We start from the raw sequence: 14,727 nt of genomic DNA, 5'->3' as shown, positions 1-14,727 counted from the left end.
CAAACCTTCTCAGATAAGTTATCCAACTTAGAGTTTATCCAACTTAAATATTTTATATGATTTTTAATAGAACACATTTTCTTTCATCTTCACTAACTTTCACTTAAATCACTTTACAAGTTTGCACAAAGATATTTAGAAAGGAAATCTTCTATCATTTCCATAAATAGAAAATCAGTATTGCTTATTATAAATAGGTGATAAGCATTAACATAAGACATAATTATTAGCATTAAAAATGTGCATCTGAGTATATTGCTTAAGATTATTATACTCATACCATAGTAGTATATGTAAGTCACTTTGAGAAATATTGATGAGAAAAGAGGTCAGGCCTAGAGAGATTTTTATTTTCAAAAGAACACAAATATGGTCTAGAATAATGGAAATAATAGCATCTTGGCAATTTCTGCTGCTGCCTTTGAGCAGCAGACATCACAGGCCATTATGAGCTCACTAATGCCCAGCTCCTGCATTTCATAAAGCACCTGGGCTCAGTGTAGTAGGGGCCTACACAGTTCAGACTGCTTTGCGAGCAGACCCGCAGAATTCAATTCAGCCAATAAAGTCATTCTAATTTGCATTTTCATAACCCGCCCTTTCGTTCTCCAAGTGTGACTTTCATTTTTAGGACAAAATTATTCAGTCAATGGATATGCACTCCCTTTAGAGGGATATTTATCACCCTTGAAGAATCTTATTGCCAAATCTTAATAGTCTTTCTTATAACAAAGATTCAAATTCACTATCAAGATTAAGAGGTGGAGCTTGAATGAGCTTTGCTGGAGCATCTCATGATAAAATAGATTAAAGTCTTAAAATGGGCAACCCATGGAGGTGGAAGCCAAACAAGTATGCAAAGAAGTATCCTTGCATTTCTCCAGGCTGCGTGGGGGAGCCCAGAGGGTGAGTTCCAGGCCTGGAAGTTAGACCGTGTGGATTGTTTCTCAGGCTCCTCTGAGTGACCTCAGGTGAGGGGCTCTAACTGAGTCTTACTTTCTCCATCTGTAAAAGAGCGGTGGTAAGGATGGGGAGAGAGGTTGCCTGCTTTGGAAACTTGTTCTGAGGATTGCACGCATGAAAAACTCCACGTAAAGTGCTTCTCATGGCTTCTAGCACAGAGTAGATAAGTGAAATAAGACACATGGTCTGTGTTGAGTTCCCTAGACCTCTGCCAGGGCTGGTGGTTCCATAGGGGGACTCATGGCTGTGACTTGTCACTGTGAAAGGATGTGAAGCAACATGGGAAGTTCTGAGTATTTCCTGTAAGGGCAGGTCTACTAGTGATGAATTTCCTTATTGGTTCGCTTGTCTGGAAAAGTCTTTATTTCTCCATCATTCATGCAACTTCATCTTGTAGGATATAAGATTCTTGGCTGGCAACTGTTCTGTCTGTGGGTAAAGTCTGGAGAAAACCAGCCACAAGCTTCCCAAGGTCCCATCCCAGTGGGGTCACACAAAATGTGCTTAATTCCCCCAGGAATAACTACGACAACATGTGTGAAATGGTTCTCTACCTGGGCAGCTCACTAGAGACTCTGTGCCCTGGATTTTTATTGGAGGCTGGTCACATAAGCACCGTCTGCCTGACACATGGTGGCATTTCTGACTCCCAGAAGGAAAACAGGTTTGGCATAAACCAAATGTATAAACATTAAGCACATACTCTTATCAGTTAGAATGGTGGAAATCCTTCTGGAATCCAAGTTCTCAGATGGCAGCTAGGGGCCAATACTGTAAGCCAATGCTACAGTCTCCCACCTGCTATGTTAGCTCTTTCTGTACAGCATCAGAAGCCACAAGGCCTCTCCTAACTCTCTGGCTTCATTCACAGTGCTGCCTGCTGGCCACCCTGACACCCCACCCTGATGCCCCTCTCCTCACCTTGCCTGCAATAAGGCCTCACCTCTGGGCCTACTGCCACCTCTGCCTTGAATGCCCTTTCCCTGAGTTTGCCTTGACCATTTGCATCACTCTTCTCCATGGAGGTGCTTTCCTTGCCCCACCACCCAGTTCGATTTTGATAGAATTTTTGCTTAAGTTATACTTTGTGCTTATTTTATGCTTGTTGCTTGCTGTCTCCTCCATTAGAAGAAGGATGTGTTTGTATAACAGAAAAACACATCAGTCCTGTTTATTATGTTAGCTCTGGGGTCTAATGTTAGGAAAGGCAGGTGGTAGGTCCTCAGTATTTCCCACAGGGATGTTGGAAATTATTATAAGGCATTTCATTGCTCTCTGTCCTAAAGTTTAAAAAATAACCTCTACATATTTCTTGTTTGTTGAAGTATTTCCTTTGGCAGTTGAAAAAGTCTTAGAAAATATTAAAATCATAGAAAATTCACCAAAATAATACCACGAAGATGCCAAGTGCCTACGGGCTATTCACACTTCATCTTTCCACAATTGTGCCTTCTCTGCATAAGCCTAATTCAGAACTGGCTGGTACATGGGAAGGTTGCTCTTTAAGAAGCCTGTGGTTTCGTATACACTCCAGGCCGTCATGGTCACCCCTGTTTCCAGCTTTGTGTCTAACGTTCTCCTTGTAGTTGTCCAGTTCTGGGACTGATGGTACAGGTTAGCAATGTGAAGGGTTGGGCCCTCCAGGTGCACTTTTTACCTTTCTTTTTTTTTTTTTTTTTTTTTTTTTTTGAGACAGGAGCCTCAAGCTGTCCCCCTGGGTAGAGTGCCGTGGCATCTCAGCTCACAGCAACCTCCCACTCCTGGGCTCAAGTGAGTCTCCTGCCTCAGCCTCCCAAGTAGCTGGGACCACAGGCAACCACCACAGTGCTTGGCTATTTTTTGGTTGCAGCCGTCATTGTTGTTTGGCGAGCCCGGGCCGGATTCGAACCCGCCACCTTTGGTGTATGTGGCTGGCGCCTTAGCCACTTGAGCCACACGCGCCAAGCCAACTTTTTACCTTTCTTCACTTTGCCCTGGCCTTATGTGGAGGTCCCTTGCCTTCTCTTTCCAGTGGTATAGCCCAGGAGTCTGCAATTTTTTCCTAAAGGGCAGGTGATATTTTAGACTTTATAGACTGTCCACTTTCTGTGATGACTACTCAACTCTGTTACAATAGTGTGACAGGTAAGACAATAACAAGCTGGTAAACGTGGTTGTCTTCCAATAAAACTTTATTACCAAAACAAGACAGTGGGCTGGATATGGTCCATGGGCTGTGCTTTGCCATTTGGTGGGTTAGCCAGTAGAGGATTTGAGATGTGAGCTCAGAGCAAGGCAGGAGAGTATGTCTCTGGAGGAGGTATCTCACTCCTTTTACTGGGGGTCATAGGTCCTTGCAGGGAGGTCCCTCCAGGTAGCTCTGTGTGGGGTCTAGAAGTCATCCTTCTGGCTCCTTCAGGCTTAGATTGGTAGAAGTGTTCCACTGTCATGGAGATGGTTCTCCCTGACCTTGCCTATACCTTGCTATTCCCTGTACCCATCTCTTCTCAGAGGGCTCAATTTCAGCTTAAGTGTGCCTTCGGTCTTCTGCTGAGATTAGGGCATCTGGGACTGCAGGGTTCTATGGGATGTGGGGATTTTGATACTAAAACCCTGACAGTCCCAGGTGAGCCAAGATGAGTAATCATCTAGTTGGGACCTAGCCCTCCCTCCTCCCTGTCCCTTTCCCACTGCCCCCATGCTGGCCCGCAGCTCCTCCCACTTGGCTGACAGTCTAGCTGGCTGGCTTGCAGACATAGTGGCCAGATGGGGCCTGTGGCCATCACAGTGTGCACCTCTCTTCCCTTTGCCCTTGGAATAAAGTGTTTAACTTTCTAGGGAGACTTTAGTGTAGCCCCCAGCCTTGTATAGAGGCTCTTCACACTGTATTTTGCACTGTATAATTTTTGAAGATGATCTCCTCTCTAAATTTCGCTTTGGTAGAAATATGCTATTTTTCCATGAGAAAAATCAGACTTACTTTGAAAGAGCAGTAGGATTAGCAGACACTTTGAAATAGTGCATTAATCCTGCTTGGATTGAAAATATCCAAAAGACTGACTCATGAAATTTCTGGTAATTGAACTTCTCTGGACTTAAATAAACATGTAGAAAAAAATTCCTTCAAACTATTTCAGCTCTGATGTTTGTTTATTTATTTTTTGTAGTTCAAAACCTGACAAACGTTTGCTTGGTGGGAAGAAGAGATCACTTTTCCGCATTGAAATTGAATGCTTCATGATAACAGGAAGGGTTTTTGACTTAGTCTATTTCCATATATACCTTTTTTGTTTGTTTTTAGTGGAAAGATTTAAGAGGCTAGCTATGAAGCCAAGGGAAGGGAAGTCCTCAATCTGAGGAGACCAGCAACAAGCCAGCTTTATAGCTTTATCACCCTAAAATGTCTGTGCTTCAGAGTAAGTGGGCTAAGAAGGGCCTGAAAAAAAAAAAAATGTTAACTTGACTATCAGAGCAGGCTGACTCAGGTCCCCGGAATCTAGAAGACAGTAACTGTGGAAGCAATTTTACAAAGGAGGTTCTGGGGACATTTTTATGGTGGTGGAAATTTCGCTGTGACACAAATGACTTTCCTGCAACCCATTCAAGGGAGACTCTTTTCCTAAGTGTATTAGTAGTTGAAACCTGGAAGCTCAGGTGGTTGGGGAGGCCAGAAAGGTGATATTATGAATGAAGAGGCCTGGGTATAAGAGAAATCTAAGTAAAAACATAAATACAAATCAAAAATCACTTTTAAGTTGAATATAAGGCAAAAGACAGCATAGCTGGGATAATAAAAGAAAAAATAGATCATAAATTGAGCTACAATAAACAGTATAGTGCAAATGTCCTTATGATAAGATGATTTTTTTTTTCTGGGTACATGCAACTCAATTTACAGTCACCAAAATATGGAAATAGCCTAAATGTCCACCTACCCAGGAATGGATTAACAAGCTGTGATATATGTATACCATGGAATACTATGTAGCCATTAAAAGTTGGAGATTTCACATCTTTTGTATTAACCTGAATTGAGTTAGTACACATTCCTTTTAGTAAAGCATCACAAGAATGGAGAAGCAAGAATCTAATGCAGTCAGTTTTAATATGAAGCCAGTAGACAGTCTAATATACTCCCACATAAGAGGAAAACTCAAATCAATTCAAGGTGGGAGGCAAGGTTACACTATTGAGTGAGTTCTTCAGAATATGAATAACTGGCATCTAAAGAGGAATAATTCCAATTCCTTTTGATTCCAAACAAACATTTGGGAAGATTGCTATCTTGGCTGTGTATTAGACAGTTCGTTTTTCAAGGAGGGGAAGAGAGAGGGAAGGAGGGTCATGGTGTATGACACACCTCTTAGGGACGGGACACAATTATAAGAGGGACTTCACCTAACAAAAGCAATTAGTGTAACCTAATTCTTTGTACCCTTAATGAATCCCAAACAATTTAAAGAAAAAAAGAAAAAGGTAAATAGTACTTGTTTCTGGGGATGAATCAGGACAGACATGCACTAGGGGGTCTCTGGAGACAAAAGTGCTACCCTGTCCCCTACTCCAAAATGTCACTCTGGGAAAGAGAGAAGCTCTACTTTGCATCATCCTCATCATCTGTAAAGTATTGCCCTTTCTCTTCCCAATTCCAGAGCTCCTTAGTGAAAATCCTTGATATTTAAATGTTAGCAACTTGTCTACAAACCAAAGGCCATCTAACAGAAATATTGGCTGCATAGGGCCTGCCAGCCATCATAATTTGCAGCCCCTCTGTTGGTGCATATTTGCCCTTGGAACAAAGCCTATAGCTGGTGTGTGACTATCTAGGGAGAAGCTAGTGTGGCCCACACGTCTGCGTTCAGAACATTAGTATGGGACTACAGTCAAACTTTCAAGGTCAAATTGATTATCCTCTAGCTTAGCAAAGCAGCAGCTCCCTAATTATGTCAGAAGGCAGGATTATCTCTGATCATTTGAGCCAGAACTCTGGCTAAAACATCAAAAGCAATATTTAAATAACACACAGTCATGAATCGAGGATTCATTGCATTTTCTCTTACTATAAAACCAAATTATGGTGGCCCATTTTGCTCCATGAATAGTAGTAACTCATAGGTAGTGCTACCCTATCCTCTACTACAAAATGTCACTCTGGGAAAGAGAGAAACTCTACTTTGTGTCACGGTGGTTCATACTTATGAAGACCCTACAAAAATTCAAGCAAGTTCTTGACCCAAACAACCCAGAATTAGGAACTGACACACGCAGTTCTGGTCTGGGGCTGCTTGGCTCATGACAGCAAATCATAGGCATCTCTTCTGAGTATCCAACTCTGTTCGGTGATTCCACTATTACCTTGAAATTGGCCATGATGGGAGTACTTACACCATGGAAACTGTGAAAAGTTACAAATCAAGGCATTTCTTTCCTAGAGAGCTGATGGTTAAACACTCACCAGGACTCTAATGGGCACCCTTCACTGCTGGCTGAGTTCCCTCCCTCTGTTTCTTCCTTGAGATATCATATCACTTGCTATCTTTCTTTACTCTAGCAACAAGCCAGCTTTATAGCTTTATAACCCTAACTTTAAAATTAAAGTTGTTATGAAAGATAAGACATTTTTTAATCATCAGGGTGGCTCACTTTTGAGACAGCTAAATCCTTTTTAGTAGTAACTAGTAGCTTCATGGAAGAGAGAATTCAAGGGCCACTATTATTTGTAGTTCTTCTCACTGGACATCTTTTGTTTGCCATATCAAGGTGCACAAGCAAATTTGTGTTGTCCAAAGCAGGACTTTCTCTAGAGACTTTACTCACTTCTACCTGAGCACTTGGTTAATTATACCTTCCTTTTTGCTGTTTCCACTAGATTACTTATTTACTTTTTAAACTTTGAATTGTGTTTTTCAAAAGGAGGTATTTGCATTCAGTCTTTCCTATTATGTTCTATGTTTCTTGACGATAGAGGCCTTGCCTTACTAGTATTTGTCTACTATCTTGGTATTGACACATAGTGGGTACTCAATCAAGGTTACACCACTGAGTTCGTTCTTCAGAATATGAATAATTGCCACCTAAATAGGAATGGTTCCAATTCCTTTTGATTCCAAACAAACAAATTGGGAAAATTTCTATCCTAACTGTGTATTAGGCAGTTTGCTTTTAAAGAAAAGATGCATATTCTTACACTCTGTCCCCAGGGAAGGCGTATTGCTTGCTGCATCACACAAACAAGTCCTTGCCTTCAACACCAATTTTTGCTTGGTTTCTTTCTTTTCTTCTGGCACTTTTTAGAGTGAGAAAGTTTAGCAGAAAAAAAAAAAAAAAGAAACAATTTTTAACAAGATAGACATTTAGTTCAATAGAAGAATTTTTATAGTGTGAAAAATAAATTATAAAAAGGACTTTGCCTCTGAAAGATAATTAATAAAAAGCTTCCCATGTGATGACGAGTCTGACATCTTGTCTAATGTCTGGCAGAGAAGAAAGTGTTGAGAGTTACACAGTTGGAATAAAACGTTCCGCTTCACAGCATGGCCAAGTACGATCTGATAATTATTTCTAAGCAAGAAAAGGTCATAGTCTAATTGTGAAATTGATGCAATGTCAGGCCTTGGATATGTAACTGTTCACCATCAGTGGGGTCTTCGTTAGGCTTTCCTGATTTCACAGGTACATATTGTCAGGCATGTGCGTGATCATGGAATTACTCCCTCTGGGTGATTTTGGACTATATTTGTATGTATAGAACTGGTCCTTTCCCTCCTGGACTGTGGTAGATTCAGTAACGATCCCCTAACACATTCACATCCTAATTCCCAGAATGTGCAAATGTTACCTGGGTACTCAGGTGAGCCTGATAAGATCACACCTGTCCTTATAAGAGGGAAGTAGGAAGATGCAGAGGTAGAAACAGAAGATGCCACAATGGCGGCAGAGAAGAGACAGAGAGAAACAGATGGGGAGATGCTGCTGGCTGCAAAGATGGAGGAAGAAGGCCTGGAGCTAAAAGGGTGTAGGGTAACCCAGCTGGGAAGTGAAAGAAAACAGATGTCTTGAAGGAACACAGCCCTGAAGACCTATGTAGACTTTAGAACTGTAAGATGATAATATATTTTTTAGGTTTCTAAAATCATGGTAGTTTGTTACAGCAGCAATGTGTAACCAATATGTGGGACATAGTTTCCTAAAATCAGAGTCTGAGATGAGGATGGAGCGCAGATCGTTTTCTTTAGGAGGAGATTTAGGAAGCAGCAGTGAGGGGCAGGAGGGTAAAGGCAGGGCAGGAGGGAGAGAACCAGTATAATGAGGAATCACTAGGGTCACTGCTGCAGACAGCCAGGGGTCAGGCCACTGGTACCTCCAGAGGCACACTGACTATCTCTCAGAGGTGTCTGTCTGGAAAAAGGCAGGTGGGGCATTTAATCAGCTGTCATTTCCTATGGATTGAGGGCTGTCCCCAGGAGCCCTCATTTTTCATCTCTGCTTGCCCTCACATTAAGTGTACTCTTGTAGTATAGGAGAAAGCCCCAAAGCAGAGTATGAAGATACTGAGGGTAGTGTAAGGGGAAGGCCCAGGTACCAAAGAAACTGCCTGGTGGCAGCAGCTGAAAACAAAGGCTTATGGAGGTGATGGACTCCGCCACAGAGCTTTCCTCCATTGGGCTGAACCCTCACATTCCAGACCTGTTTATTCACTAAGTTCCTACCTGTTGTCTCTGTGGACTCAGGGTTTTGTGTGTAGATGAGACAGGGTGTCCAATGCCTAACATACAGTAGGTATCCATTATTTCCCCAGTTGAATTTCCTGGGACTGCTAAGCAGGCTCACTCAGAAGTACCTATTATCAGGGTTCCTTTGCTTGACTTGAAGAAAGCAGGTCTCATTTGGCATTTGGCACCATTAACTTAATTCCTAAAATTTCATAAATAGATGCAAATACCACCAATTCTGGTCAGGCACAGCCTCTGCTTTCTACTAAAGGTCAACCAGCAAGCCAAGTCTTCCTCAGTGCATTAACTGAAATTTTTACAAAATTGTATTTTTCCTTTTAGGTTTTCCAATGGAGGCTACCTGATTAATCTTGGAATCTCAATAGTAAATAGTTAATTCCATTTAAACAAAAATTGTGATTTCATTGACTAAAGAAATTAATGAAAAAATGAACACAATGACTGTATCATAATAGTGAGTCAAAATGCCCCATAACTTGGACAATTACTAACACAAACACCACTGCCATCATTCAGCAGCCCTGACAGTGGAAGAAAGACCTATGACTCCCTAAAGGCTCAGGTGATTGTTAGCATTTTTTAGCAATAGAGCATTTTAAATTAAGGTATGCAGATTGTTTTTAAAGACATCATCCTATTGCACCGTCTACAGGGTAAAAATAACTTATATGTACACAGGGAAACCAAAACATTCACATGTCTTGCTTTATTGTTATTTGCTTTATTGCAAGGTCTGGAATGGAGCCTACAGTCTCTCTCAGGTATAGCAGTACACACAGCTTCCTTTTTATTACTTTGAGAAAAAGATTCTGGTTAGTGTTCTTTACAAATAATGTCTAGGATATTGGTTTCAAATTTTGTATAAAAGCAACAACTGGACACACTAAACTAAAAGTATTCTCTCTGTTTACTTTCCAAGAATTAAATAATTATTTCTAAGTGTCTATTACCTTAATGGCCAAGAAGTTGGCAGGTTTCCTGTATTCTCATTTAAGGGGGTTGGACTCAGGCTTGAGGATGCCATGAGTATATACTCACAGTGAGGGCATCAATGCATGTGTATACATGTATGAACACATGTGTGTCTTGGAAGTGTTATTTTTCTCTGTGCTTCCTCTATAGGTAGTTTGCCTTTATAAATCCTTCCAGGATTCTAGGTTTCTGGTCCTCAGGATGATAAAGAATCAAAATACACTGCCATAACATTTTTATACCCGACAAGTCAGAGATAGTATCCTTTCCTCCCTGCCAATCTAAGACCCTCCAAACTGATTCTAATAGACCATCTTTGACAAGAGTAAGCCAGAGGTATTTAGTGATGAGTATAATAAGGTCACTGTCTGTCCACACTAATAGCCAGAGGCGGAGTGAGTCAATGAAAGGAAAACAAGGAGCCAGGAGACACTAGTGAGCTCGTTTGGAAAATACCATTTTTAGAGCTAGTTCAAGAGAGGATGAAATCTGAAATTGTTCACAGGCTGTTGAGATAGTTATTTGTGGCAGGAAGTCTCTTTTTATTTGTGGCTTCTTTAAAGAGACTTGTGTTAAGCTTTTCTTTATTTCCAATATTTTTCACTGGGCTCTGGAACATTCCTGTGATGTCAGTGGTATTGAAGACCTTTCTGCCTTTGTTCTTTTTGTGTTTAGTATATAGTCAGCTGTGTCAGCGGCTGTGACAAACAACCTCGATCTGAGTGACTGTGCACGGGTGGTGTGAATGTTTCCTTTTGGGTGGCTCCCTGGGCATTGCCTGCATGCAGTGACCTGACTTCTGGGCTCTTCCTATTGAATGACTCCACCACCTTTAGAGTCCTCTTTGCTATTTTCATGGATAGAGGATATGAGGGTATAACACCGGACACTTCAGGGGCCAGGACTAGAAGTGGAACATTCTCCCAGCCTCATTCTGTTGACTAACACTTAGTAGCCTCATGGCCAAAATTATTGTGATGAAGTCAGAAGCACAGGGTACAGGTCCCATTGTGGCAAGCAGCCAAAGGCTAATGGTAAGGAGGATTCTGAGCCCGAAGAGCCCATCTCCAAGCTCTAAAGCAGCAGTTCTCAACCTGTGGGTCTCAACCCACAGGAACTATCTTAAAGGCTCGTGGCATTAGGAAGGTTGAGAACCACTGCTCTAAAGCATAGGTCACCAACTCAGATGCCTAAAGGGCCAGGTGAGTGTTTAACTAAGTCAAGTGCTCAGGGACGGTAACGTAGGGAGTGGCGCTGACAAGGACAGCTTGCAGAGGCACACCCTGTATAACATGATAATTGATAGACTCTTGATATCCCTAGATAAGGTTAGGTTACCCTATCCCCCAAATTTTACATGTTCCCAAAGAGACCTGTATTTATCCTTTCAAGTTAAATTTTAACTTTAATTACATTATGAATTTTTTTTTAATTTCATAATATTACAGGGGTTCACACATTTTGGTTATGTATTTTGCTTTTATACGTTTTAAATTAAGGTTATAAGTGTCCCCTGCACCCAGAATATATGCATTACACCCATTGGGTGTGAATTTACACTATCCCCCGAACCCCCTTCTACCTACGTTATGACTTTTTTAAATGCCTCCCTTCTAGACAATAGCAATTGTTAACTCTTGACTACTTATCTTGTTTAGCACCTTTCTAATTGTTCCTGGACAATGTCTAGCAGAGTCCTCACAGAATCCCCGGTGTATTTGTGAATCAGTGAATGAATATTGTATGAGTAAATGAATGAGTGATTCGACCAGTCCTTAGCTCACTAAGTCACCCTCACCTAGGAGGGCACTGCATGTTTTTATGTTACAAATCATTATAACATATTTTGACTGCTAGATAGAGTGACTCCAGAATTTATAAAGACAAAACTGGGCCTTTGGGAATTCCCCACCACTACCACCCTCTGTGAGGGTCAGCAGCTGGGAAAGATTTCTTTTTCCTTAAGGAATCCTGCACAGACTCTGCCAAGTAATGAGGGCAGAGACGGAGCCATAGACCAGCAAAGACAAGAGCGCAAGTCAGCCACAAAGCCGTGCCCCTCCTCCCTGACTGCGCTCACTCTCGGGCCTTGATTTCTGTGTTTGGTCTCCTGGGAGAAATTTTGTCTCCCTTCTTTGTAGCAGAGGGATGATCAGTGTTCTGGTCTGAATTCTGAGGGCAGAATTAGCCAATTAGAAGGTTAGTGTGTAATTGTAGGCACTAGGTGCCTGGAGGCGACCCTTGACCATTTGCTGCTTTACTAAATTAGCATTGGCCAGTAATAGATTTTCTGCTTGCAAAATTACTGGCAAATTATTCTGAGACCTGAATCTGCATTCCCTGTGCATGCCACTTGGGATGCCAGCATTGTAACTGCTTCAGAAGTGATTTAACCAGAGCCTGTTCTCCAGGCAAAGGGAAGTTCACATGTGGGGCAGCACAGATGCCAAGCTACAGCATCATTCCCCCTTTGATTTGAGGGAGATGATGTCAGTCAGGGTGATGACTCTCCTATTTCAATTTCTCTGAAGCTGCTCTGGCTGGCCACACCGTGAACCTCCCGAGATTACTTCTTGCTCTCCTTCCTCGGGGTTCAGTGCATTTCAGAGGGCTGGCATTTAGAGACAAGGCCCAGCTCCACGGCTTCCAACCTTTTGTACACCACTTTGAGTTTGCTGGTGAGGATGATAATGAATTTTCCTCAACTGCCTGTGTGCAGAGGGTAGAAGTGTGGGGTATTGGATTAAAGCCCCTTTTTCTAAAAACAGAGTTGAGGATTTGAGTGCGAGTAGTTTATTTGGGGGATAAATACCAGTAGGGAATGAGGAAAGGAGCCACAGAAGAGAGGGCAGCTAATGAGGGTCAGCTATCAAGCCAGATGCCACTCTGGACAAGGGAGCTCAATCCAGGTAGAAAAGAGTAGCAGGACACACCCCTCCGAGTCGTCTCACCTGAGCAGTCGGGAATTTACACACCACTTCCCAGTGGTTATTGGGCGAAGGCTGCTCCTGGTGATGCTAAGTTCCAAACACTCTCTACTGGCACGACATTTGCTACAACTTTGAGAGTAATATCTTAGGACACGACATGAGAAGTCTTGCCCTTTAATGTGGAAGGTCCGAGAAGAATGAGCAGAGTTGTGACAGTGGCCAAATCATCAGACACGTGAACCTGGATTTGAATTCTGACTCTACCTGTCCTAACCGTAAGGTCTTAGATAAACTTGTTAACCTTTCTAAAATTTCAGGCCCATCTTCGGTGAAACACATCTTATAATACTTACAGGGCTGGTGCGATTAAATGAGAGTATGCACACAGTAGGTCAGCACAAGGGTGGCCATATGATAAGGGCTCAGAGACATTTGCTTTTAGTTGTCACATGTTATGGAGCATCTATCCCAGTGTGTGGCAGGTGCTCTATAGAAACAAGTAGGGAAGGGGCAATCCCTGTCTTCCCAGGGCGTAAAGTCTTGGCCTAGCAAATTTTAAGACCATTTCTTAATTTCACTAAGTTATAGCTTACCCAGAAGGTGTCACATACTTGTATGTTCCAAAGCATCTAATTTAATTTTCGACCACTGGAGGAACTCTCCTAAGAATTTTCAAGGCTTGCTAAACAATGGTAGGTTTTGAATTTTCTTGTAGCCAAATTTATAAAAGGAACAAGGAACTGGTAAAAATTGATTTTACTATCACTTGTGTTTTGTTAGTTCTCTATGCAAAATATTATCACTTCAATATGTAATTAATATAAAATTATTATATTTCACATGCTTTTTAAAATTTCATCATCAAGACCCAATTTGTATTTCGTATCTAGGACATCTCAGACCAGCTGCATTTTAAGAGCTTAGGAGCCACTGATGGCTCGTGGCCACCATATTGGGCCCCAGTAAAGGCCTAATGGGCCATGGATTCTTTTTAGAACCAACTTCCTCACAATAGTTACATTTTATTTTTCTTGCTCTTCATAGATGAACAAGGTCCTTTGCTTGTATAGAAATGAATTTGGTTTTAGCTTGGGAATCATAGCAAACTGACAGTTTCTGTAATAAAACTTCACACATGGAAACTATGGTGAGAATCTTAGCAGGTGTAAAAAATCTGACGAAGTTATTTCTTTAACTGCAACTTAATGGAAACTGCAGCAGCTGTTCCCATTCGTGTGTTTTCCAAAGATCACTGGCAGAATGAATTGTTGGCAAGGCACAGGAGAAGTATCAAGTTACCTCTTCATTTGGGAAATGAAATTAAAGCCTCCGCTTATTTCTAAAAGTCACAGACTTGGTGAAAGTTAACAGGGCAAACACATACGCTGCTATTAAAATATTGACGGCTTTGGTTTTCCTTAGGTGCTGCTGCTAACATCTGCAGAGGACTTGGACTGCACGCCTGGATTTCAGCAGAAAGTATTCCATATCAGTCAGCCAGCTGAATTCATTGAGGACCAGTCAATTCTAAACTGTAAGCAATGTCACTCGCAGATACTTTTGGCCTCGTCTCATATTTGAATTTATTAATGTCTATGAATGTGTTTCATGATACGATTTTTCTAAACTAAGTGTTTTCTGATTATATTTTTTCTTTCACTGTTGATTGACCCAAGCTGGAAGCTCTTGAATCAGGGACTTGCCAGCTTAGAGGTTAGTAGGGTGGTATTAACCTTTTTTAGAATTTTATCAGAGGTGGGTATTTCCAGACTGTTCGCAGAAAAGGAGGGTGTTGGCCTCCAAAGTGAGTTCTACACTGTTCAAAGGAAATGGAACCTATTTTCCTGGGCAGATCTCCAGGAGCTAAACCGTGGCATTGCTGTAGACTGCTGTTCTCCCTAGAGATTCTCATGCACAGCATTAGATCAAAATGATGGTGAGAACACATGATATTGGCTTCTGGGAATTCTTAGACTTAGGAATCAAATACACTCTGAAGGCTAATAAGATGGTCTTCAGAATGATTCAGAGTCTCTACTGGTTATTTGTGGATTAAACTCAAATCCTGTAAAATTCCGATTGATTTCCTTAAAATAGGCATCCCTCTTATCTGTGGTTATGATCTCTTTGTATTTTTAATACTAATATTA

General features: G+C 41.5%; 1 protein-coding gene across 4 annotated transcripts in view; it reads left to right on the top strand.

The window, feature by feature from the left end:
- Nucleotides 1-14,727, top strand: part of CDH13 (cadherin 13) — a 964,648-nt gene that overhangs the window by 183,888 nt on the left and 766,033 nt on the right. For all 4 annotated transcript variants that reach the window (XM_012806161.1, XM_003791299.2, XM_003791298.2 and 1 more), the window contains one exon: nucleotides 14,000-14,111. Coding sequence is in view for 3 of the 4 variants with exons in the window: in XM_003791299.2 (XP_003791347.1) it covers nucleotides 14,000-14,111 (112 nt within the window). In the remaining variant the exon portion in view is untranslated. The remainder of the gene's footprint in view (nucleotides 1-13,999; nucleotides 14,112-14,727) is intronic.

Source organism: Otolemur garnettii, unplaced genomic scaffold (genome assembly GCF_000181295.1).
Source record: "Otolemur garnettii isolate 467f Iridium unplaced genomic scaffold, OtoGar3 scaffold00047, whole genome shotgun sequence".
Taxonomy (NCBI): domain Eukaryota; kingdom Metazoa; phylum Chordata; class Mammalia; order Primates; family Galagidae; genus Otolemur; species Otolemur garnettii.
The sequence above is the reverse complement of the archived record's forward strand: the minus strand, read 5'-3'. Positions and strand labels throughout refer to the sequence as shown.